The 27,152-nt window shown below is 36.4% G+C and overlaps 1 protein-coding gene across 5 annotated transcripts in view; it reads left to right on the top strand.

Moving 5' to 3' along the window:
• Positions 1 to 27,152, top strand: part of BBS9 (Bardet-Biedl syndrome 9) — a 321,079-nt gene that overhangs the window by 195,849 nt on the left and 98,078 nt on the right. For all 5 annotated transcript variants that reach the window (XM_074858732.1, XM_074858706.1, XM_074858724.1 and 2 more), the window contains one exon: positions 3,634 to 3,744. In XM_074858732.1, coding sequence (XP_074714833.1) covers positions 3,634 to 3,744 — 111 coding nt within the window. The remainder of the gene's footprint in view (positions 1 to 3,633; positions 3,745 to 27,152) is intronic.

The following is a 27,152-nucleotide window of genomic DNA, read 5'->3' as shown; positions in this document are numbered from 1 at the left end:
CGTGTTGTACCCTATCAAACAGTTTTGCTGACCAAACCTTGCTTTCTTGGTTTTATTACAACTGATAAAAGATCTGTGATGTCAGACAAGAATTTAGCTACACAGAAAAGGGAGAAAGAGTAGGTCAAATGTAATAGCATATTCTAGATGTTATTCCTGCCAACAATTAATGGGGAAATTCATTTTATGAAGCACTGTTTACAGACTGACATCTGGAGAACTTCTCAACTTGGATCATTTCCAGGGTGTAGATTTATGTATTACTATTCCTGCCTCTCTTTCCCCCCTTCTTCCTTAAATTTTTCACTTTGTGATGTGTACTATTCACTTAATTATCAATGAATGTGCATTATTCTGTTGCTGTGACTTCTTTTAGGATTCCAGGTGCATAAAAATTGTAAATGCTTGCTAAAATGGATGTTCAGTGGATACTTTCTGAAATTTATCCAGAGATATACAAGAATTCAAAGAGGCTAATTTTTTACTTAAAGTAAAAATTCTGTTAGTCTTTAACCAGATAAGTCAGTGTAGATACCCTCAGTAGAACTGCAGTATGAAATTAAAAAGTTTGGAGTCCGAACAGGAAAGATTCTTTTTTTTAAATAGTTGTCCTTCTGAGTTGTAAAATGTTTTTTGAATCACAAAATCCTGCTCTACTGTGGTTTAAATATTATATTCAGTGTTGTATATTTGTGCCTTATTCAGTGTCTTTTTTAGTTTAATGAAAGTTTGCAATTTACTTTGAACATTTCAGTTCTTTCAGTGTGACAGTTGTCTTAGTGTGGTCTTCACTTTTTTCTTCCTGTGGGGAATCATAGCAAATTATCAAGGATATCCATTGTTATCTTGAGGATGGGTACCTGTGCCTATTGGAGCAAGGAAATGGAATTTGCTATTGGTTCCACTGGAAGAAGCAGATACTACTTATGTTGATGCAGGTTGATTTCTAGATGAGCGTTCAGTCATTCTACCTAGTCCTAGGCATCTGAACAAGCTAAGAGACATAGTTCAGCAAATTCTAGTAGTTCCTTCAGTTAGAAGGTAATACTGGTATTAAAAGAGTAAGATAGAAATGTGGGGACACAAAGACTTTGATCATGTAAGCCTCATTGCCTCAAAAGAGTAAAAATATCACTATTATATGGCCTTCTTGTCTGGTCATTTGCACCAATAATTATTTAAATAAGTCCTGGTGAAATCCTGTCCCACTAAGAACAGTGCTCTCAGCACATGGAATGCCTTTACGAAACAATAGTATTTAAAAACCAATTCATAGGGAACCATTATTAGTATTGTTGCAGAAGTAGGAATAATTAGTACTCTTAATATTGATTCTGATACTATTGCTCTGTGTATTCTTTCTACAATTTCTTTCTATGTAAAATAGTCTACCACTCTTAACACTTCAGTCCTCATTCTCTGTCAAGAAAATCAAGATATGAAAGAAGTGAATTTTGCTTTTAATTTTAGTAACTTCTGATGGTATCAGATGACAAGTAAATCTTAACAAATCTATAACATCAAAATCAAGAGCAGGAAGTCTTGTTACCTTTCAGTAAGTAGTGTATTGTACCTAAGGGCAAATAGACCTTTTCTGACTCTTATTCAGTTACTATCAGCATTGATGGCTAATGAAATATTTTGGCATCAAAAGCCATCAATTCTCAAGGCTATGTAAGTTATTGAGTTTCAGGTTTTAGAATGAACATTGTAAAAATCCTTTTATTTCTGTGTAGAAATTCAATAGATGCTAATTTACTAGGCAAGTTTTCACTCATGCTGTTAGGAAATGTTATAAAAGCTTTTAAAATGTATGATGCCATTCTTAATTGTTGTTTTTGTGCAAGAAACCTTAATTTTGTGTCCTGTATTTACAGATTACTGATTAATAGGGTAGATTTTATCTGAAGAATAAGAATGAAAAATATATACATTGACTTTTAAAGCAGTGGTTTCCATTTCATCAGATCTTATAGTTTACATTTTGGTCACAATTTGCAAATGAGAACCGAAGTATTAGTTTACTTGTACTTATTTTCATTTAGGGTGTAGGTACATTTATATTTAATGCAATGTCAGACATTGCCCCAGTGTTACAGTAATTTAACATGAAGACATTGTTCTAATTTCTGATTTTCTTCTTCAGTTTCATAGCAGATACCCCAAATAACTGAAGCTGTCATGGGTCATAAGTCTGCACATTGCTGACACATTCACTCCTAACCTTTCATTCTAACTGAAAAATTTCACTTGCTTTGAATCAAATATAAAACCCATGCTGTATCTTATACTTTCTGTCAGGGTGTATCTGGAATATAGTAGCTTTTGTCTTTCCTCTTCCTTAGGAACAAAGGATGCTGTATCAGTTCTTGAGCTGGTAGGAATGAGTGTTTTCACATGATTCACTGGGGCTGCCGTGCTTTACCGTAGCTAGACAGCATGGTACATTTCTGCAGAACATCACGTGTTGCTTTGCCAGTGCTTCTGAAACTGCTGAGGAAACTGCAGCTCTCCTACTTGGGGATGCATCCTTATTTTTAATAACTGTTCTACTCATTTAGTTTGTAAGGAGAGAATAGCCTGTGTTGCTGCAAATTTGGTACACCCATTATGAGGCCTGGAGTAGAATATTTCTTTTCAAAGTAGAACAACTCTGACATAAAGGTGAAAAGCCTGTGCTCTCCACTGGGAGTTGATGTGCTGTTTATAAACATGTGCTTTCAGAACACAATAAGTATATGGATTTGTTTGCTTGATAGTGGTGGTCCTTGGAGTGCTATGAGAAAGAGATGCAGCTCAGCTGTGTACTATGTTGTTGGCAATGTTTGCTGCAGAACAGTGACATTCTCCAAAGTCCTGATCACAGCTGTTTTGAAATTAATTTACATCAACCTATTCCACTGCAAGCTACTGCAGCTATCTTCAGGTGATACTACTACTAGATTGTCCCTCTTTTCATATTTTAAACATAGGCCTTTAAACATGTTTGAAGAGAAGGCTTTAAGTCATTGTTTTCTCTAATGAACTACTCAGAAAGCAACATTGCAAAATACAAAGAATCAATTATGCCATGCATCCTACCATCACTTATGAGTAAGGCATTGCCAGTGCAGTGTGTTACTGGACAGTGAAAGTGTCCCTGTGTTTCCATATCTCTAGCACTAAGTAATAAAAATACTGTATTTAATAGCCCATCCAGAAAATAATCATCATATGTCATTCTCTATGGCAAGTTAACAGTCTTCATCAGGTTTGTTGACTTTGTAAAGTTATTTCATTCACACTTGATTACTTTTATTATAAAACTAGCTCCCAGTAATCTGATCTTTAAACACAGATCACATTATTTTTATCTTCTGTGTGGAACCAGTTTTACATATTCTGTGGTCTTAATACATTAAAACTTTTTTCACACCAGCATTAGTAGTAGAGAGAAGTCATTAAGGCATAATCAGCCTTCTAAGCAATGGTAATAATTTTCTTTAACAAACATTTCTGTGAAGTGAAAGTAAAGACTATTCCAGTTTTATGTGTTCCTGTCAGCTAATTTATCACCTCTTTTCCTTAATTATGTACTGATGATTTTGTTTTGCTACATAAACACCACATTAAGGTTCTTCCATTTTCAACTAGGTGGCTGTACTACAATTCCAGAGTCTGATTTAGAGGAAAGAATGGCTATACCGGGCTCCACAGCAGCGTTTCCCAATCATGGGCAGATTGCAAAGCAGAAATCCAAGTCTGGTAAGAAAAGGAAAACTATGTTGTTTTACTTAGACGTGTACAGTTTGCCTTTTCAGAATGCTTGTGGACATATGAAACAAATGACATATATTTCAGGCTTTGTTAACATAATTTTCAGTTTTTCTTGTGATAATAGTACAACGTGTAGGATTCTGAGTTTATTCAGCTTTGTCTATCAAGAATAGTTAAACTGTAGAGATCAGTCTTCAAATTAAATAACTTCATAGTTTAAGGGTTTTAATGCCACATAATACTTGAATGAGATTCTTGCAGGTTTTATTCACGACCTCCTCCACAGAGGCAACATGAAACTGAGGACATTTTGGTGTAATAAAGGCTTTTCTTTCTGCAGTATGGTGGTTAGACTTTGTGCCAGCTGATTAAAATATGGCCATTACTTATCTTTTGTGGGGAGACTTCCTAGAATTTCAGAAAAATATTATTGGATACAATAAAATTAAATTATACTGGCTATAAAATACACTGCATACAGTGATGACACGTTTTCTGGAAAGACTTCATGCTGCCGGGAACTGTGATATAGTGTTAACATATTTTAAAAGCAGCATTGTAAAGTAGTGCATTGCAGTTTAATAAAGTGCCTGGTAAGCTCTCAGGCTTTGACTGCAGCTATTTCCCATTTTGTTTACTAAGTTGTCTCTTCACTCCTCTTTCCCCTCTCATTGTCTGATCTTTTCCTGTAATATTTAGTTTTAAATATATTTGAATGTTGTTTGTAAATCAGATATGTTCATTATAGATGGGTGTTGAAATTAAAAGCAGCAAATTAGAGGTTGCAACCAACAATAGTCAGAAATAGACAGAAACTCCTTACACATCTGCAAAAACCAGTTAACTGTGTAGTTAAAATGCATTCAGTTGCTTGTTTGCCCAGCTAACTTTTGCAAAGATGGTCAGGGAGTTGGAATGTATAGTTAACTGCAGTAGCAGAATTTACCTTAGCAAAGTTTTAATAGCAGGCAGGGAAGAAGGGTGTCTAATGCAGCAATCTGTAATAATGCCACAGTGTCACTTGAAACTCCAGAATGAGTATCTGCTCACAAAAACAACCTGAAAAATCTGCTGAAGGTCTAGAGCTCTGACTTTTCTAGAGCGCTAATTATTTGCAGTCCTTATGGACTTCAGGTCAGAAGAAGAAGGGAAGCTGTCAAAGTTGACATTATGTATAGTTTAACCTTTGTCATCTGGATATATTAAGTACCTTCCTGATAATGGAAAAGTATATTGTCTCTCTGATTTAGGATACAATCCTGATAAAATTCCAACTTCAGGCAACTAGACCAATAAATCAAGAACATATGTCAGGCAATCCCTCTTCTTTGTCTGATGCTCCATTCTTCCGATCACGTGTTTGTTCTTCAGTAGATAGTGTTCTGCTATGTTTGAGTAACTGGTTTACTGAAAAGACTAGCATGAGAAGAAAAGTATAGTAGTGTATTTCATGAGATCCAGAAACAGTGGTATGGGGACCTTCATATCCTACTGTAAGTCTTAGCCCATGATAAAAATTGAGACTTCACGTAGCTGGCTGTTGTTGCTTTGTAACTATAAAAGGCAGAATGAAAACTTCGAAAGCTTTAAAAGTCTTTAGGTTTACAGCCATGTGTTATACCAGTGAATTTAATTCGTTCATGGTAAGAATTGACTGCCCTCTGCCATTGCTGCAATATAGAGAGCGCCTAGAATATCTGCCACTGAGCTGTCTGGAAATTCTAATTGCTGCAAGTGTAAGAGCCAAGGGAGCTACTTAAACTGTAAGGTAACACTAGGCATGAAATCACAGCACTGCAGTGTTTTTCTGTACATGATATTCTTGGCCTGAGTTATTGCTCAGGCACCAGAGACTGCAGCAAGACCACGATGATTACAATGAGCCCTCAAAGAATATTTGTTGTCTTACATACTTTTTTGAGTTTGCATTTAATTTAACTATGTCCAGTCAATAAGAGAAAAAAGGGACAAAGTAGAGTAAAATTTCTTTTTCTTGATATATCTTTCTTCATTTCCTGAGGGAGTACAAGATAGATTTTGATTGTAAGTTTTCTTCTTGTAGATGGCTTTTGATATTTGTATCTCTAGCTATAGAGGTCCTTTAATGGCAATGAAAAATTATATTGGCTTTTGAGAGGTTTCTGTGTTTAGTGAATATTTTTCATTGGGCTGTATCAGCTGAACTGATATGCCATGCCTATGCTTCTTAATGTTCTTCACCAAAAAATCCTCACAGTTTAATGATAGAGATTTAAATAGATAAAAATAGTTTGAGGCTACAACACCAAATACCTCAAAACTGAAGAGAAAAAACAGGGTCTCTTCAGCTATAGTTTAATATGAACATGGGCACAATGGCTGATATACTTGTGTAGGAAACCTGAAGAGAAACATCTCTACTAACAGACTGCATTCACAGAGGAAGATGGAAATCTAAGAAATTAAATGAGCTGATCAAGTTAGAATATTCCAAAGAATTCTGTAGGTCATGGGAGAGCTTCAGCTGAATGCAATGGACTACCATCAACTGACATGGAGTAAGAAGTGTAGTTACATACTTGCTCCATCTGGTACCGGACCAAATCTTAACAACAGGACTTTGTGCAGGTTGAAATCTATTTATAGTTATACACAAGACAGTGCAACAAAAAAAAAAAAAAAAAAAAAGAGGAGTAATGAAGTTGCCTTAATGAGAACACATGTATTTCTATGTCAGAAGAAAGAGTAAACTCTGATTTCTCCCACTGATACAGTGTGCTGGATTAGGACAAAACTCAAGCGGTTCTCAATAGTACAATCATAGAAGTAGAAAAACAAAGCAGAATGAAGTGCTTTATCTACTGAAAAGAAGTGAAAGACCTGAATTGCAAAGGTCTCAGCAGGAAGTAGTGGGAGATCCTGAGTGACAAAGGAAGAAACAAGTCCTCTCAAAGGTGTGCTGTACTTGGACACCCTTGCTTATAGTTAAATTGCTTGTGCATACAAATCTGATGAAGAGAAGTGCTATCAAGAAGGTTGGAACAGAGAGAAATGATGAACAAAGGAAGAAGCAGGAAGAACAAGAGAAGACCTGAATTCTGTGCCAGACCCTGTGAGCTCCCTATGAGTATGTCTACATTATTACTCCTGTGATTGCTGCTTGCATAGATGATGTTCAGTTAGTCCTGAGCTAGCTAACTCCAATATTGCTAGCAATCTACCTGTGATAGTATGGCATTGAACCCTGGCTGTAGAATTTACCAAAACTCAAAATAAATACTCAACAGTTAATTTACATGAAACTCTTGCTGCTAAAAAATATATGAGCTTGCTAATCTCTTGCTAGTGAGATGTAGTGTGTAGTGTATGGAGATGACTGCCAGTCACTGCATTGTATGCTAGTATGCTTTTCAGACATGCTGAGAATTTTTAAAAACCTTTTGAATTTCATGAGTAGACATAGACCTACGAAAGAGGTCACTGCCTTAAATATGTTGTGTCAGCTATGCAAAGAACTGTGAGGGAAATGAGGGACTAAGACCTGGAAGACTGTGCTGTGCTATAAGAAAGCATGCAGTAGGGTAGCATCCTGCCACAGACTTGCAAGTTATCTCATACAAAATAATGTATTGAGACTTTCCATGGATCTGCTAAGCATGTCAATGAGGCTTTTGGATTTATTTGGAATAGTTACTTAGGACAGCAGAAAGTGACATCTAGTCATGCTGCATGTCTGTGCAAGAAAAGAATGAATGGTTCTGGCCCAATCACAGGGTCTCTTTGGGAGGAGAATTAATGGTTGGATGATGGCGGGGTTTTTTTTATTGCTGAAATAGTTCACACTGATTTTTTTTCTTAATTTTTTTTTTTCTAATCCAAGTATGTTGTGATTCCATAGTAAAGAATGGGATCAAGTTCATGATATCTGGAAGTTAATGACATTATTGCAGTTGTAGGAGTAGCTTCTTGCCAATGGCTTTTGCTTTGAGGGGACACAAAAGTACTCCCTTGAACATTCTGTATCCCAGTGAATGGAAGATAATTCTTTCTGCTTACCCCGTCAAGGCACTGAGTCTGTGTGTATTGCAATTGAAGGAGTGATGTTAGCATGATAAATCTATCCCTACTAACTTTGATCTCAGTGTTTTGGTTACAGTGAGGACAGAGCAGCACAGATTTCATTGTGGGCTGCACAAGCCTGGTGGAGAGTTTGAACAGAATTTGCAGTTGAGTCCACTTTGAAGTCTCTGTTGTTACATCATGACTTTTTCCATGAGCTCACAGCTACGATACCAGTGCAGATATGCTGACCTCTGCTGCAATCACAATGCAGTGATTGTAGACTCTTCCATGTAGGTCCTGTTGACTTCCTTTCTCTTTGTTATGCTGTTCCCACTGTCTTCCATTTTCTTCTTTACAAGTTATGAATTCCTTGCTAGAGTTGCAGTCTTCTTCAGTGAGTGGTTTGATTTCAAGAAGTCATCTTATGTTCTAGAAGGTAACCGTGAACGGAGATTTGTGGAACTCCACTTCTCAAGTTCTCCCTTAGATATTTCTGATTAAATGAGTTGAAAATGTGGATTGTAGCAAGTAAGCACAAGGAGTTCTTGTACATGCTGGCTTTTAGAGACATCTTTAAGGGATATGTTGAACAACCTTAAAACAACTTTTCTCTGAACAATTAAACTGTGCTGGTGATGAGCTTTAGGATGAAATAACAACATACATATTTATCAGGATATAGCCCTTAAAGTAAGTATTCTGTATTCTTCATATGCTGCTGCAGCATGCTACTTACAGTGAAAGAGAATTTCCTAAGATGTATTTTTCTAACCAATACTCCTACTAAATATTTTAGACCGAAAGGATCTGGTTGCTCTTTTATGAGTAAAGAGTTTTATGCTGGTAAATCATTAGTAACTCCACTAAATTGATGGAAAACCAGATGAAAAGTTAGTATGAATCAAAGAATGATTGGGCTGAAAAATTTATCTTTGCTTTTTTGTTTGTTTGGGTTTGGGTGTGTTTTTTTTTTTTTTTTTTTTTTGTGGAGCAGTGGTGTCGATTACTTTGTAGTTTGCTTAGTTGTTCAGGATTTTACAACACTGGGAGTCAGATTTGTCAAGTGTCATATCATGCAGCTGTTGGAATTTTCACAACTTGTAAGACCTGATTTTCCTGGCAGAATTCTTCACCAAAGATCCTGTAAATCTATTCTGTAAATGATCTATCTAAACAAAAAAAGTCTTAAATATTTAAAGGAAATGTTTGCCTGACTTTGCCATGATAATTCAGAATAATCATTGTCTCTTCCTGAGAGAGCAACAGAGAACATGGCCCAGTATTTACATTTATTATTTAAATAAAAATATTTCTGAGAAGCTATTCATGAGACCAAATGAGACCAAATGTTTGGCATTTGCACTCGCTACTGTGCTGCCACTGGTTTTAGTTAAATTCTTTGTATTTTGCTGTCATGCAAATATTTAGATGACTTAAAGATTAAATTTCAAAGTTCTCATCTTGTATGATTATATTTAGTAAAATAAATAAGCTTTCATAGTTTAATACTCATAGCATCTAAGACCAAAAACTGTTTCAGAATTTATATTTATGTATTGGAATAGATTTTTTTAACTGTCTTTAATTTGAAGCATCTGGCTTATTACTTTTGATTAAATACACAGGCAGCTATACATAAATGACTGTGAGGTTGAGCTATAAACTCCAGTAAAAGAAGCCATTCTGAGCCAAATTTTCAAAACATCCTCCAAAGTTGCACCCAGACATTGCACAGCTGCACATCTTTTTCCACCAATTTTAGTTAGTGTGTTTTATTTATTTTATTTGTTACTTTATCTACAGCATTGCATGACAATGTTCATATAGATGTTGTGGCTGCCGTTTAAGAGGATCTTTCAACTCTACCCTTCTAATCAAAAATTGCTGTCTTTATTATGCCTAGACAATTTTAGGAACTATCGCATGATTCCAGCCCACAAAGATGTTTAGTTACACAATCTTGTGTAAACAACTCGTGTTAGTAAACAAGATTGCAACTATTTTTCTTTAAAGGGTCTAGTGACACATTTAAATTTAGCTATGTGCTTAATTTTTCTTATTGTAATTTACATGGATACTCAACTGTGTGAAATTGCCATCTATAAAGTAGCTCATCACGAAGTGATGTAATATAAGATGAAGTTTTGCGATAGTGTTTCATTTATTTGATTTTTAGAAAGGAGTATTCTTAAACACTTGGCTTTGTACAAACAGATGGTAAAAAGCTTTTGGATATAAATTGTTGCCAGCTATCTTTTTTTTGTACTCTACTGCTGTTATTATTTTTTACCTACACAGATGAGCAGAGACATATCCTTGAATTTGTTTTGAAGGGTGTTTAAATATGCTGTAAACACTCTAAAACAGGTCTATGAAAGATTTCTATTTGCTTCAGATCAGACATATATTATTTATATATTGGACTAATAACTGCACTAAATTTTCAACATACAGTAGATACAGGTGGCCTTCCTACTGTTATTGTAATTATCATTGTTTGCTACACTGGTAATCACTTGGATACTGATACTCTTGCCAATTACAGCAAAAGTATTTTCAATGTCCATAGCCAAGCAATTAACTTTTTCAAGTTAGACAGTATAATAGGACAGAAATCAATCCTAATACTAACTGTATTGTACATGAGATTAAATAAAAGGGAAATGTATAAATTAAGCTAAAGACTATTTTGGAAAAATGTACATGCTGTGTGGAACAGGATTTCATTCCCATAATCAGCTTTCAAAACAATCAGTTGAACAAATCAGTATTGTTGGCAACACAGACTTTTTAGCTGTCCATGGCCACAGTTTTGAACCTGAACTTCTGTATGAAATTTGGTTACTACATCCATGACAAAAGTAAGAGCAACAGGTCTGACTTCAGAGGTTTGTTTTTTTTTTTTTAATCATTGAAGAACCAATTAATTGGGCTTGTCCAAGGGAGTAAATGTGCCTCTGACAGTTTGAGTTCAATTTCAGGGATTTTGACAAGTGCGTTGCAACATAGTATTTTGTCCTTGCGCTAACAAAGAGTCTTGAATTAGAATCGTATCTGGCAAAAAGGCTGAAATCTGTGATGGCCTCAGGTAAGTGAAAGCTCCTTCAAGATCTAACCTTATTAGGAGCTCACTTATGTATTTCCGACTGATGTCTTATAGTACTATGAGACTAGATTCTTGTTCTTTCTGTAGAGACATTGCTATATAATAGGAAAGACACCAGGAGCCTGCAGCTGGGCCCACCTAATACTTTAAAATTGCTAAGCTAATTGTTTCCACAAGAAAAGGTGCAAAGAAAATCACTGGCCTACAAAAAGCCTATTTTTCTGGAGAGAGCTGAAGAGATTTATGGAGGTTTTCTTTTCCACAGAGTCTGTTTTTCTAAAGAGCAGTACAGCTTAAGAGATTAATGTGAGAATTCCTTCATTAAGTCAATACCAAATGAAGTGCAGTTTCTCTTTTAGCAAGAGCTTGTATATACATCTGCTGTGAAATGTAATATAACACATGAGAACATAACAAGTCTTATTTATGTTCTAATATTTGCAGATTCAAGTACACTATAATGTGTGTTATCCAGTGCACTGGGTAAAGGGATTAGTCTCTGTGTGTTTGCTCCATACCAATGGTTGTGGTAATGTTTTACAAAATGTTTCCTTTCAAAGGTTAAAAAACTCTCTAATTCCAGTTTGTTTCATGACTGTCAATGAAACAAAGAACTGAGGGGTACCTTACACTTGCTTCGTGGGTTGTCTCAGAAATTGCTATGAGATCACAGAAAAAAGGTATGAAATGAACAACTCATGGTATAGAGAGCCTGAACCTTTTCCTTCAAATTCAGTGGCTTTATTGGAAAAAATTGTTTGTTGAAAGCACTTGTATGATTTGAGAATTCAAAGGCACGCTTAAAATTATTAGCAAAAGGTTGCTATTGTTGCAGTTAACGGAGCAGTAAAGAGTGATGCAAGGCAAAACAAGATACTCATGGCCATATCCAAAGCTTTTTGGAACCTATGAAGAAGCTTTTCCTCATTTTTATCAAGTCCTGATCATGAGAACTGATGATGAATAATAGAAGATAAGAAACACATAAAAGATAGACTGAGAAGAAGGGGCATGCTAAATATGGAACAAAACGAAAATCCAGATGTAAACACATTGTTATGAATTCTGAATAGGTCTTGTATGCAAGAAAGGGGAACTGTAGCACAGTGGAAGGAATCAAAAAAAGAGAAATGTAAAAGCTTTTTATGTGACTAACTGTTGTTTTTCATATTTCCTTGGCAGTTGTCTTGCATAACTATGAGTTTAAGAGAAGTAGATGATTGTTTGTCACTAGGATTCACTCGCTTGCTCATCCTCTGCTGGTTAAGAGGGGCAGGACAGAAACTAGTCTGACTTGTCTGTTTGCTGCTCTTTACTTTTCATCTGTGATGGTGATGGTTAATGCTCTGTTTTCCTTGCTAGCGTTTGTAAGATTTCTTGTGGTTTTGTTTCCTCACACCAGTTATTTTCTTCATCATATCGAGTGTTGCCATATAAAGTGCACGCTGCAAATATGCCCAGTGCTTTGTTTCTGGTAGATATGGACTACTGGCTATTGTTTTCTCTAACTCTGTGGTGAAATCTTTTCACTGAATACTCAGTAAAACTTGTTTCCCAAGATACCTGTTTTCCCACCCAAAGCTTTACTGACTCCAGTTCTTCTACACAAGTTTTTGTACCTAGTTTTTTGTTTAATTGGGAAATCATAATTTTGTTCAGAACATGGATAACTTTGAATTTCATATGTTGTTTGGATAAGTGTATTATTCCTGGCTTCACTTCTTTTGACAGATCCTTGTTGGTTAGTGAGATAGTACACATATATCTGTGCTACTTTCTTGACATTATAGAAGTGTGTCTATAAAATTTACTTTCCACTAATGATTCTTTATGTGCATTTGTGTTAGATGTTAATGGTTCCTATATGTTCTTGGCAGTCTTTGAGAAATACAAAAATTTCATACTGTTCTGGTTTCTAATGAGGTATTATTAAAAAGAAAAAAAGAAAAAAGAATAAAAGGATAGAAAACCTCATCAAAACATTATTTGAATGCTCACTCACCATTCCAAGCCTAGAAGGATTTAGTGGCTGCCAGGTATATTATTGAATCCTGGTCAGTTGTTCACAGCCCTGGACAACAAGGTTGACACGCAGAGGAGAATACAGACACTTTTGGTTTCTACCATCCATCTTTATATAAAAGAGGTAATTAAAAGGAAGATGTTCAACAGCACAAAACAGACCCAAGCACTTCACTTTAAGATCTCCTCTACTGCTGAAAACCAGTACTGCAAGTTTTAGGAAGTCCCAAAAGTTCACCGAGTGCTCCAAGGAGGAGTTTTTCTGATGCAGAAACTTGGGGTTGGAATTGTATGGCTTAAATTTTATATAAAAGTCAGATTACACATAATAATGGTTACTTCTGTCCTCAAACTCTTTCATAACTTTCTCACTTTCTCAGAATCTTAAAGTTATTACTAATGTAATTGTTTGATGTATCAGATGAGTATTAGTTAAATCCAGGATGAGGCTGTAAAATGGTTTTCCAGGTCTTTTTTCCAGGTTACACAAAATGCCAAGACTCACTTTATAGCTTGTCAACATTAGCCACCAAAGGGAGATTAGTTCTAGGTCTTTAGGAACTGTTTGCTGGAAAAAAATGACATTGTGGAGGTGTTACAGCTTATTTTCCAAAATACCTTCTTTTAGAAGTAATTTTAGTGTCTTGCACCCCTTTCTCCCCTCCCAGTTCCAGAAGGCAGCCATCCATATTATGAGCTAATGGCTTAAACTTTCTTTAGAAAAAAGAAAAAAAAGACTGTTTTTGAGATACAAGACTGCATGAAAGCACCTGAAACTGCTAGTATCAGTTCTCTCTCCCTGAGGGCTGACTCTGCAACCTCTTGAAAAATAAGGGATTTGAATGGAAACATTGACTCTTGTTTAAAGAACTGCTGACATGCCTGAAATGAGGGAGCACATTCCCACATGCGCTTTGTTGGAGAGTGTTACTGGAATTGCAAATAGGTTTTCCATGTCATTTTGTGGAAATTATCAGTGCTGTTATAAGCCACTTTGGAGCATTGCTAGAGCTTTGAATTGCCAAGGAATGGACATTGCTGGTAATATGGATGATGTATAATGACAGAGTGTATCATCTTAGTTAAAGTGAGTAGTACTGAAATGTTTCCAGAGTTGGTATCAGCAATTTTTTCTCTTAATTATTAAAATGAAATATTCAGAATGTTACGGCACCATCAAGGCTCTACGACTGGGAGGTTTTCTATAGAGGCAATGTGATGTCCATGTTTGTACAGGTAGGCGATACTGTGATGCTAGGGTTGACATGTCTCAGAAGAGGCTTGAACCCCGAATCCCAGTAGTCTGTTGTGGCTCAAAGTTGTTCTCACTTTGGTATGCTGGAGCAGTACACATTTTGGTCACGCTGGCTGTAGCTCTTAAAACTGATCACTTAAAATGAACAGTAAAATTCTTATTTTACATTCGTATGAAGTAGTGTTAAGAGGTCTTCCGCAGGTTTTTTTAATGCTTCATGACACAGTTCTCCAGTGTGAACATATGCCTAATTCACAGAAGACAACATGCTGCTTTTAATAGTAATGTCTTTTGGGGCCCCACCTCTGTGTGCTGTCATAACTATCATAGCTGATGGCCTGTCACAGACACCTCTGTTCTTGACTTGGTTCTCATTGCCTGTGGCTCTGAGATGCAGCACATGTGACCATGTTGTCCCTAATGCTTGAATGTGTCATATTTCTAACTTCAGTGGAGAATTAAAATTTAGTAGTTAATGACTCTATAATTTTGACTATAGTTGATGCAGGTCTTCTGATGTTTTCTGATCAAGGAACACATCAGTTACAATAACAGAATTCAAAAAGTTAAGCTTCAAGAACTGATTCAAATTCACCACATTGGGTGGGGGTGGTTGGATGACTTGGTTAAAAAATTGTTTGGTACCTTGGGACCAAACAATATTACACTTTAGGAAGACTTCCACAAAAGGGATAAGCAACAACAGAGCAGTAGCCCTCATTATTAAAATCAACAGTTCGAACAATGCAGTGCTTATTACTTACCCTGAGGTAAGTAGTAATTTTGTCAGCCTCATGAAATATTTATCAGCCATCTCGGCTAAGCACATTCTAATTCTGAGTTATTTTGTATTGTCATACTCCATAGAGTATCCTCTCATCTTTTTCACCTTTTATAGCAGTTCTGTCTTCCTGTGGTTGTGGGGTCGCTCTCACTGATTTAGTATTAAGCCTACTGCAGTGTTTCCAAAAGTAGAATATGAGGCTGAAGTAGAAGTGAATGAAAAACAGTGTAAGTGCTGAATTTTGTAATAGCTGCTGGAACATAATGACCGTAAATACTCATGCTGCGTGCAGCAGTGCTGGTGTGTCCTACCACCCTGTGTTATTGTGTAAATCCATACCCACGCCTTAGTGTTAGTAAGCAGTATGTCAGTGCATAAGGCTAACCCAGTGTAGGTCTTTGGTAACATATGGTAGATGCAAAAGTAGCTTGTATTTCCTAGCACAGACTTTGGTTTTGAAGTTTGGTTCTATTTCATGGGGGAAAAATAGAAAGATGTTCCAAAATGTTTAGCAGCACAGGATATGATATCTAGAGTGGTGTTACTACTAGGTCTGTTTCTTTTACTGCTACCCTCAAAACAAATGTACTATGCCACTTAGTGTTTGCTTTTATCAGTGGCATGTTATTTACAGCCCATGTTGCCTCACAGAACAAGGTGAACCACAACAGCAATGCTATAGTTCCCTAGCTTGCTACGTTTCCTAAATAGAGTAAGAAAATTTGTGACACCCGTTAGGCCAGATTACTTTTCAGCTCAATGTATAGCTTCTATCTCATTAGACAGCAAATAAGATACTACTTAATCAAATCTGAACTTTTACTTAATTTAGTTGTCTTTAAAATTTCACTATAAAGGTTGCCCTTGACTATGTGTCAGGACTATGTGTCAAGACTATGTGTCTATCATTAGATGAATTGAATTGTGATTTTTTTTTTTTTTTTTAATGTATTTTGGCTCATAGATGTCATATCTGTCTTCGAGTCTAGTACCCTGAGTGTCATGGACAGAGTGATGGGCTGTGTAACACTGTGCAATACTCCAGCTATCTATTAGCACCCTGGAGAATACTAGTTTAAAAAGTAGAATCTAAGCTTGTTTTCTGGAAAGTAGTGCTAGCAAAATATTTTAACTTGGATTTTGATGTGATCATTCAAGACGTGATCCCATTCAAGAAAACATTAAATGTGAAAATTAGGAGGTAAAAATACCAAAACTATATGCAGTTAGAGCTCTCCTGTGGCTCTGTTTATCAGGAAACTTTTGGTTTTTTGTGGTTTTATTTTGGTGTGTTTAATATTACAGCAAATGTTAGATTTTTTTCTTTTTTCATGTGTATGAGTACTAACAACTTGTGACTTTGAGACTGGCAACTGGTATCATTGCAGATGGGAAAGGGGAAAAAGAGGCAAGGTAAGAACAGAGGATAGAAGAACATAGCACAGTAGAAAATGAGAAAAATAGGAAATACACTAAATGTTCCACATCACATGGGTATTAGTTCTCTCCCCTGTAGTCTCTCCCCAGCAAAGTTTTTAATTGTGAAAAGCATGATTGAAAACATGTGCATGCTTTCATCTGGTCTGCACTGCTAGCAGCATTAAGCAAACAATCACTGCAGCTGTCCCTCAGTGCACGTGGCAAAATGTGCCTGAAAAGATAACTTTTGCATAGCTAGGCTGCTAGCAGTACCTAGGTTAGCTAACTTAAAACTAGATTGGTTGTATCTGAATGAGCTATGGCCTAAATCAGGGAAGTTGCCACAGATTTATCTTCTTTTCCTCCCAGCCACTGAGTGTTTCTCCATTCGCTGGTCCCAGCACTACTGTTTCCATGTCCAGGTGGTAAGGCAGCTTTAGGGAGTGGAACTGTTTGAAACCTTGCCCCAAATATGGTTAAAGCTGCTTTTTTACCTTAGCCTTTATCCATTATAATTAGACCATCAAAAGGAAAAGTTACTATTTTATGGGGTCAGTAAATTGTAACTGGGTCTACAGGTACAAAGCTGCTAGTTCAGCAGTGGAGGAGGTTGGTACCTCTTCACGATGTCTGGAGGAGAACATGACTAACCATTTTGGCAGCAGGCCATAGATATATCAAATTAAGTATAACATGAAATTGTGTCCTAGCTTTTGACTTGACCAGCTTCCTGAATCATTCACCACATAATTGCAGGACCATAAGTGCTGGTTCAAAGAAGGAGAAGGGAATGGGGAAGCCACGACTACCCCAGCTTACATTAGCCTATGCTGCCATGTGTCTTGCAGCCACAGTAGCTGAAGCACATTCAGACCCTTAATAAATAGGAGCACTGAGAAAAGAACCCAGAATGCTATTAGGTTTTTTACATTGTGTGCTACGCCTTATTAAGTGGCATTGTAAAGTTGTTCTGAGTTCCGTTACCTAATGAACCAGTGCTGGAAATACATTTTTATGCTGTGGAAGGTGATTTGTGTATGATGGGGAGCCTCTTCATTCTTGTGTTCACAATTCATTATGCCAGAACTCATTTATGCTTTTTCCTGGCAATTTTCTCACAGCTCTAAAATTGTGGACACAGGATCTAATCCAACAAAGTTCTTAAGCACATACACTGCTAAGTATATGTAGTCTCACTGGACTCACAAGGGAGTATAGTAGGCAAAGTGAAAACGCCCTCTGGTCTTTCCATATCAACTGTATTTGGTCTTTCTTGGAGTAAAATTGGTTGTTAAGCCTGAAAGAAATGTCATATTAGGACAGCTGCTTCTCTGTCCTCAGCATTTTGTTGGTTTCGTCAAATGGAGAATAGGTCAAGACTCCATCATGAACGTGAAGCTAAGCCAACACATAAATACCCTTGAGCAGCAGTTTTAACATTTTGGAATATTTATAGCTAACAGCTAAACTTTAGGATAATAAACTGTTCATGGGCTGTGTTAGTTCATTTTCTCTAAAATACAGTTTTTATTCTGGCAGAATTCCAGACATCTGAGCATAGACTAGAAATCAATCTGGAATGGTCTAAAATTAAATTACCATTCTTTCTTTTTTTTTTCTCTTTGTTAAAAGGATTTTTCAGAGGAGCTGTCTGATATACACAGTGTAATACAATAAAATAAAAAAAAAAAGCACAACACAAGAACCTCTGCTAAATTTCATTTGCTTTCTGAATTACTGTTCTGACAATTACGCACTGACTTAAAGTAATGTGTCACATCCTGTATTTCACGGTTTCTTTTCCGAATCCTCAGTATTTGATATTTACAGTCATGTAATATATCATGACCTATATCGTGTACATTAATGCAAAGACTAACTAGAAAACATAGACTACTTAAGGAAAACTGATTTATTTTTTTCCAGCAACTGCATCTCCCTCTCCTGTGGTAACCCTTAAGATCTGTATTTCAGATCTGGTTTTTTTTGTTGATCACCTTTGTTTTGGAGTGACTTCCCCTTCTGCTCCCGCTTTCTCCTTTTGACCTCCAATCTTGAAGTCATTTTTCTTCCTGGAGAATAACGAATTCTTTTCAGTGCTCAGCTTGTAATATTCAATAGAGATGCAGAAGCTGTTAATGGTTATCGGTAGTTATGAAGGCAAATGTTATCAGGACTGCTGGATTTCATGTCCAAGTATCACAGCTACTCTGCATATTCAGTTCTGTGATTTTGTTGTTTAAATTTCTTTGAGAAACAGTTACCTAATTCTTCTTACAGTGTAGGATGTTCCTGAATTTTAAACAACAATCATATGTAGCACTTAAGTTATGTAGAGAAGGGTAGTTGAATGAATGCAAGATTTCATTAATTTGGTCAGTGCTTAGAGTATGTTTTCCCCAAACTGAATTTTGCCTTATTACTACCCATTTGTTTCTTTCAAGTTCAGGATTGATTTAGGTCAATGGCTATCAAGGTTGCCGTTACCTCCAGAACTGAGCGTTGCCTCTCAGTTCCTAATACCCAAAAGAACAATCTTCTGCCAGGTTACATCCCTGAACTTGTTCTCCAGAACAGCAAATGAGAACTAATGTTGATACAAGCAGGAGTTTACACGTGGGCAGCCACAAATAAGACAACAGAGACATCAGCTAAGACTGTTCTAAAAGCACACCTCATGGGTTTGCGTGTGAAGCTGATTTTGTTTGTTTGCCCCTAAAATCAGATTCTAGGTTATTTACAGAATTACAGAATAGAGGCATTTATTAACAATTGTTAAGAAATAACCAAAATTATGAAATGTTGAGTATGCATACAGCTCAGTCTAGAGAGCCTGAAAGTGTTTGCAGATTTATTTCTGCAGATCAGTGGGAATACATTTGTGGAAAAGAAGATAGCGGTTAAAGATCATAAAGGAATTTAAACATGAATATAGGATAAATTAGGTATTATAAACCATTCTGTAATTCTCAAAAAGTCTTCCACCTAAATCACTACTTCAAACACAAATAATTTTTTTTTTTGCCAACAGTTATTTGGTCTCTGAATTATCTGTGGTTTCAGTACTGCTTAAAGTAGTCATCTTTCATAGTTTTCCTGCTGAATGCCCTGTAGTTCTGGGAGAGGCAACCCGTAGGTTTTTTTGTTTCTTTTGTTGTCTGTTGTTTTGTTTTGTTTTTTAAAAAGCAACCTGAGTGCTAATGTTTGTAATTTCTCCTGTACCACCTTTGAGAAGTACATGGTTCTTATGTCACAAAAGCGGGTGGAGGGAGCTCCCCTCCTGTCTTCTTTTCCTTAAATCCTAAATAGTGAAATATTCTGCTAACTCTGAAAGCAGGTATTTCAGGCGTGCTTGCTCGCTATTACCTGCTAACACAAAAAAACAGGAGCTGGGTCTGAGTTCTTGAGATAGGTTTTTAAAGCCATTTTAGGTCTTTAGACTATGATTTTCCTAGATATGTATTGTTGTCCTTATTGCAGAACCACGGTGATGTGCTTCGTTTGAAAATACCACAAAGCAGCTCTGTTTTTACAGCAAACAGGATGGCTTTTAAAATCTGCAATGTACATTAAGTAATGCATGTTGCCTGATTTTGTCATAAGTAACAGTTTCAGGGGAGACTATTCTTGGCAGGCATGGCTTGAAGTAGAATTAACAGGCTCATGATGAGAGAGATCCCAAGAGACCTACTGTCTGTGTATAGATGTATAAAATAACCCACAGAATTTTCCACAGGAATCTCTGGATAGACAAGGTGCGTTCCCTTGTTTTGTGCATCTCCTTTCTCCCAGAAAAATATGTCTGCCACTCGTATCTGTTCATATCCATTTGTCCTTTGATATGACACCTCTGTCTACCTGCCATTCCAGTAGAAACTGGAGTCAGTATTTTTGAGTTGTTCTGGCAAGAGGCAATTTGTCTCATATTGAGCTGAATTTGAGAAGTTTGTAAAAATTTTACTTTTGTTTTCCAACACAGATTTATGAAAAGGGAATGTCTTGGTAATTGATTCACCTTTGCTGAAGGAACAGAAGAATTCTGATGCTGGAGCAATGATAAGCAAACCAGTTTGTCAGGTCTTTTGATGATAGAAACACTGGCACAGGAAAAGTACTTGTGGCATAGGCTCAAATCTTTTCTCTTGCCCACCTTATGTTGGGCATATCTATTTCATTTAAGGGTAGTATCAGTTCAGGTGAGGTCAGAAACAATCTGTCATGTTGCGATTAGAGGAGCCTTAATATAGATCAACCTGCTGATGAGGAATGCTTTAAAATTATTTGATCATTAATTTCTTCAGGGATAAAATATATTGAACATTTATGAAGTCCAGTTTTCTAAAGGATGAACAAACTCTGAATCCATTTTCAGTATGGTTAAATCTTGTCCTATGTAACAGATACTCGATAGCAACTTTTGGTGTATCTTAGGCCAACGAGGGATTAAAAACATTGTAAGGAAATATTTTTCAAAAACTAAAGAGAAATTAAATCAAATATATGATTTTTAAGTAACAAAATGCAGAAAATTATCTTCAAGTGCCTGCTCCCCCACTCTCCCATCCAGCAAAGTGTGTTAAGACAGAGCAACATACAAACCTGGTATTCTGCTCATTATTTCTTCCATGCTGTCTCAAGTCATTACCATGCTTTTAGATGATGTGTTAAAAACTAGATATTTAATAGAGAAGGGAAAAATGGTAACTGAGTACCTGCAGGGAGGTTTGATGGGAGTGGAAATTTAAGACCACCAACACTGGCACTGCAATACCAAACACAAGTAGTGCAGTTCTGTTTGAGTATTACTGATTAGACTGATCCAAAAGAAAAAGGGTGTGAGTAGGAAAGTATGAGCTTTTCCACCTTTGTGCGATCTGCAGAGCTCTGCAGTATGCTTAAGTGGTGCATTTGGAACCTGAAAATATGTTTAGCCGAGTATGTTACTAAGCACACAGTATAATAAAGGAAACCGTGCTAACCGTATCTGTAAGACACTCCTACTTTTCATGCTTATGTGACTTGAAATACATGTCCCACCACCTCTGTCCCTTTAATTCTACTGAGCTCACAGCAGTGGAATGAGGCAAAGCTGCCAGTACCTTACATTTCATTCATTAAAACTTTAAACAAAAATTTCTTATTAAATTATGAACATTTAAAATCTCTTCTGGAATGAACTTCTGAGTTACTTTAGATATAATTTATTATTTGAAGGTTTGTGCCTGTGTAGCTTTGAATTCCGCATCTGGATCTGTATAAGATTTATGTAGAACTACTGATATTTAATTGGAATGCTTATCCAGATATTCAGGTTATTGCCTTAATCTATTAGAATTGGAAATAAGCAGACTTTTGCCTTTTCTGAAGGTCAACCCTACCAGATCCCTAACATTTTAAAAGGAGAAAAAGGGAAGACAATTTTCTACTGTCTCCATTGAATCCAAAGGTCAGAGTTTTGTTCCACTGACCTCACTGTTCAGTATAGAGAAAGTAGATGGCATAATATTTTCTGAAATTATTTTGAATATTACTGTTGGTTATTATATGTTAACATTGTATGTGGATATACATCCAGTATATTCAAGATCACTGATACTGCTGATAGGGTTTCTTTTGAATTAAATGCACTTTGCATTAAGCACAAAGAGCTATATTTTGACTGCTTTGATTGCTCCCTAACAAAGTATTTCAGTATCTGAAAACACGAGCATTTGTTTCAAGCTTGGTCATTCATTCCATCTACATCAGCAGCCTAAGCTTCTGGATAGTGAAGAAAGCAGAGTCCTCTGAAAAACTAGTGAAGATACCCATATATTTCCATGGATTGTTCTAGTGTCCTGGTATCCTGATGTCTGCGTATGGCAACTCAGTGCTCCTGCATGCTGTGCAGGGAGCCACGTGGCATGGAGGGAAGCTCTAGGTTCAGGCATCATGACTGAATGTGTCTTTGCTTTGGAACTTCTTATACCATGCCTGCACCTTGAGCTAGTTTCTCCTCAAGCAATTCTCTGATCCACTTCTCTGCACAGCTGCAAAAATGTTTGAGTCAGTCCTGGAAAGTTAAAAGATGAAGGTTGGGAAAGTGCAGTTGCCTATTTCAGAATCAATATTGCTTATGCTCTTTTACTAGGTTTGTAGAAATGTAGCATCAGCAGGTTATCTCTGTCTGCTTGGGGCTGTGGAGACTAAGCACTCTTTAAGTTCAGATTCCAAAGAGCAGGGATAAGTAACAGGTTCAGTGCTGTTTTACAGTTTACTCTGCAGTACTTAAATGGAAGTGCATATGACGGTAGGCATAATTTGTGGTCTAAATAGTGATTGTAATGGCTATGCTAAACAGGGCAGGGCAAAAAAACCCCCACATTTGTGGAAGGAAACAGTTTATGTGGAGAGCTTGATGTTCACACTATCTATATTTCAGGGTGTTTCACTTCCGACTCTCTCTAATCTGGGCCAATGGACTCCATTAGTGGTTGAAGTAAATTTTCTAGTGTTGCTCCATCTAAAAGGAGTCTCATCTCTGTTCTTTGAGACTGTTCCATGATATATGAACCAAAGTGCGGAAAGTGGGGATGGCTTCAAAAGCTCACTTCTGCTGAAACTTAAATTGTAATATAGATACACCCAGTATATGTCACTGGTAGTGGCAACAGAATTAACTGAACATACTGTTCAATTTTCGCTCATATTTGAGTAAAGCGTTTCAGTAATTGGTTTCTGCTTGTTAAAATATTCAAATTCTGCCTATGCTATTTTAGCTTTAAATGAAGTATGTTCTTAAGGTAATTGCAGATGAAGTTTTTTTCATCTAGAATATTTTGTCCTCTGGTTCTGTTTTTAAGTGAATATTTCCTGTTACAGACCATTAAAGTATGGATTCTATTTAAGTGTACTGCCACATTCAGGTAAAGTTGAAAAGTATTTTTTAATCTCAAATCTCACTGTTCTTACCTACATACCTATATTTTCACCCCTGAGTTGGAATAGGAAATGTTGCTACATTGTGATACTCCACTTAAAGGATACTTTCTTAGTGCATCTATCAGTGCTTTAGACTGCCCTGGTATAGGTGGCTTTTGTGTAGAAATTTAGAGCAATATGAGTTTAAAAAAATGAAACCTCCTTCTCTGGTAATGGCTATCTTACTGTGTGAAGAACTGGCCAAATATGTTCTTATCAGTGGAATGAAACGTAAGCTGAATTTTTAAGTACCTGAAAGAGATACCTGCAGTATGATCCACAATCAACTTTTACAAAACAAAAAATGTGTCTTTTTGATAAAAACTTATTTCCAACTATCCTCAATCTAATGTACTTACTTTACCATTTACTACCCTCCATGACTTCTGTCTTACAAGGCCATGAAACAGACTTAGCAAAAGCTGATCAACTTTTTGTTGAGTTTTGTGGATGCCCATTACTGGTTGGACATTCAGATTAGGCTGGTCTTCATGCAACAGTCACGTTTACATTTGTCATTCAGTGGATACACCTTTGATATAAACAGAATAAAAGTTAACTAGGTTGCATGCTGTGCCATCTTTCTAATGTATAGACCCGTGTATATATATCCATAGATTATAAAAATCAGGAGATGAAGAGATTTAAGAATTGTTCTAGTCTGAGAGTTTAGCTCTAGTCAAATACTATAAGAAATCTTGAGAGTATCAATATAATTTTGAAATTAGCTTCTTATTTTGTTGCTCAGGTGCAGAATTTTGCAATCAGTTTACACTTATCTGACAGTGAAATGAACCTTTAATAACATGCTCAGGGCAGTTCAGGAGCCATGTACTGTTTAAGAAAGAGTGGGTTACTCAATAGTTGCCAAATGTCTAGAATATTAATCAGATGTTGGAAAATTTTTTCATGTGGTTTGCATTTTTTCAAGCGTTCTTATTAGAAAATACAGTTTGATTCACATTAGATTGTTTTGTACTGTCTAGTATAGACATATATAGACATAGTATGTATAGACATATATTCCTATATATAGTATAGGAACTCCCCTGCCTGAGTTTTGTTTATCGGCCTTTCAGAGCCCTTATCTCCTTTCCTGGGAGGCCAAGGAGTGATATTTGTGAGATCTCTGCCTAGTTGTTCAGGTATAGCTATACCATCTATCCATCTGCACCTACCCAAAAAGCAATCCTCAGCAGTTCAGGTAGGGACAGAAGTGACCATACTTTTTATCTATGGTTGTTACCTTCCGTTGACCTTCTCCGCTCTTTAATCCTGCTTTTTGGCTGAAATTCTAGCTGCAGGCTGTCATGCTTGTGGTGTCCCACAGATGTGAATAACTACTGAGGAGGTCACTCACCTGTTGAGTAACATCTACCTGTTTTTTTTTTTAATATGTACATATGTAGAGAAGAAAGTTCATCTAAAAAAGTATTTACCATAAGCATTTTTCTTCTCCTTTCTGCCTCTTTAGACTATTAACTGTTGTATTTTCAGTCTGATGTAAACTTATTTCTTTGGAGAAGGGAAAAGTACAGCTGTGTCTTATTAGGTTTATGCATCTAAAACACACTGATTCAAACACGATTTCTTTCCTCTAAACAGAAATTATCATAGGAAAAAGTGCTTCTTCAAGGGCACTCTCCCTCAGACATTTGTCTGATAAGCAAAGCCTTTTCTCAAAAGAATGATGTCTTATCAGCACAAGGGCTAACTATCTTTCAACTCACTTTTATCTGAATCGAAGTTTTGTTTAGTTTTATATTCTCTCATTTTCCCTGCAGGATAAAAAAAAAAAAGAAACATAGTTAAAAAAAAAAAAAAAAAAACAAAACAACAACAAAAAACCCCAAAATGTTGAAGATCCATTGTATCCTCTTTTAGGATCAACTATATATATTTAGCCACTTCTAGTTTAACCATTTATATGCATGTTTTTAATATTGCGAACAGGATGTTCAAATATTGTAGCAAAATTATGAGCTTATTTTGGGCCCTGGTCATACAGCTATGATAATAACAGTGTATAAGCAGTGGTGCTTATACCTATTCATAGGCAGGTAGTTTGCAGAGCTAGTTCTGATTTTTTAGTTTGTCCAGTAAATATTTATTGTCTGCTTTTTGGTTTAAATGTAGAAGTGTTTTTCAGCCAGAGCGCTTCATTGCCACTAGAGAGCTGTGCTCTTAAGGTATGTTTTTTACCCATTTTGAGCTGCAGCGTTCATAGTTGTTATACAATGTACTATAAATTTGTGGTTTTCTGTTATGTTTTGGTGAAGTATATAAAACTATTTTTTAAAATGAAGAGTAGGACAAAACCTGATTTTTTTGAGTATTCTTGCAGTTTAATTTTTTCTTTAATTCAGTGTGTGAAAAACACTGTGAGATGGTCTACTGTGTACTGCTTCATTGATAAAATTATCTTCTCTACATAAAATACTAGATCTCTTGTATATGTTTCGTCTTTACTATGTTCAGTTATCTTAATGCATGCTGTAAATTACAGTGATTCATAGGCTTAGCATGGGCAGAAGTTTAAAGACCTACATCAGGAAAAGGTCCAGGAAGCAAAAAGTAACCAAATTGACTTGATAATTAGCCCCACCATGTAACTTCATAGTTTGGATTTAACAGAAATTTGGGGTCTAGTTAAAGAGTGAGTGGGTTTTTTTTTGCTCTACCTCCACTTCACATTGGTCAGGTTGGATAGCTGCATGTGTTTGAACTTGTCTAGAGACCTCTGAAAAAAAACTTGTGGTTTTATAAAGCTGTTGGCTTTAAAGGAGAGCGTATTACATCTGTGCTGGTATAGGTGAATGATTTAATAACTTGATCCACAGAACAGAGAGTAGAAACCTCAATTAGAGTTTTGTTTTAATCAGATTTATGGATTAATTTAGCTCACTTGGATCAGATCTGTCTAATTATAAAGCTATATGGCAGATTAAAGGGAACTGAAAAAAGCATACCTGTTACTAATGTACCTCTCACAAGTTCTCTTCATTTTAAGTTATTTTGTTTGTTTGTTTCTTTTCCAAATTTCATTCTAACAGAAAAGCCTTCTGGCGATGAAGTATAAGGATTAGTTACTTTGCAAGTCTTACAGAAAGTATAAGGAACTCTTTTTTTTTTTTTCTCCTCCTTCTCCTCCTTCTCCTCCTTCTCCTCCTTCTCCTCCTTCTCCTCCTTCTCCTCCTTCTCCTCCTTCTCCTCCTTCTCCTCCTTCTCCTCCTTCTCCTCCTTCTCCTCCTTCTCCTCCTTCTCCTCCTTCTCCTCCTTCTCCTCCTTCTCCTCCTTCTCCTCCTTCTCCTCCTTCTCCTCCTTCTCCTCCTTCTCCTCCTTCTCCTCCTTCTCCTCCTTCTCCTCCTTCTCCTCCTTCTCCTCCTTCTCCTCCTTCTCCTCCTTCTCCTCCTTCTCCTTCTTGTTCTTCCCCCCCTAAGGGGTTGCTTTTGAAAGATGACTTACAACTTTATAAGGACAAATTTATGTCTGCTGTTTAATTGCACAGCCATATTTTGGGATTTAGTCACCTAGTCACTTGATTACACCTGCCTACTAGGTAGTTAGGTGACTAAACCCTTTAATTTGATTCTTCAGTTAATTGCAAAAAGAACTCTATGAGACTGAAATAGTCTAGATTGAAATAGAAATAAAAAATAGTACTAACTTTTCTTCCTCTGATTTTTTTCTAAAGCGTAGTGTAAGGTTGTTTACCAAGGTTTTATTGCTGTCTTCCCTGGCTTGAGTCTTGATGAAATTTAATTTTATTAGTAGATTTCACTGACGTTATGTTTTTTGACATTTCTTAT

The sequence above is a fragment of the Strix uralensis genome, chromosome 1 (genome assembly GCF_047716275.1).
Source record: "Strix uralensis isolate ZFMK-TIS-50842 chromosome 1, bStrUra1, whole genome shotgun sequence".
Lineage (NCBI taxonomy): Eukaryota > Metazoa > Chordata > Aves > Strigiformes > Strigidae > Strix > Strix uralensis.
Note: the sequence above shows the minus strand (reverse complement) of the source record. Positions and strands in the feature narration are given on the sequence as shown.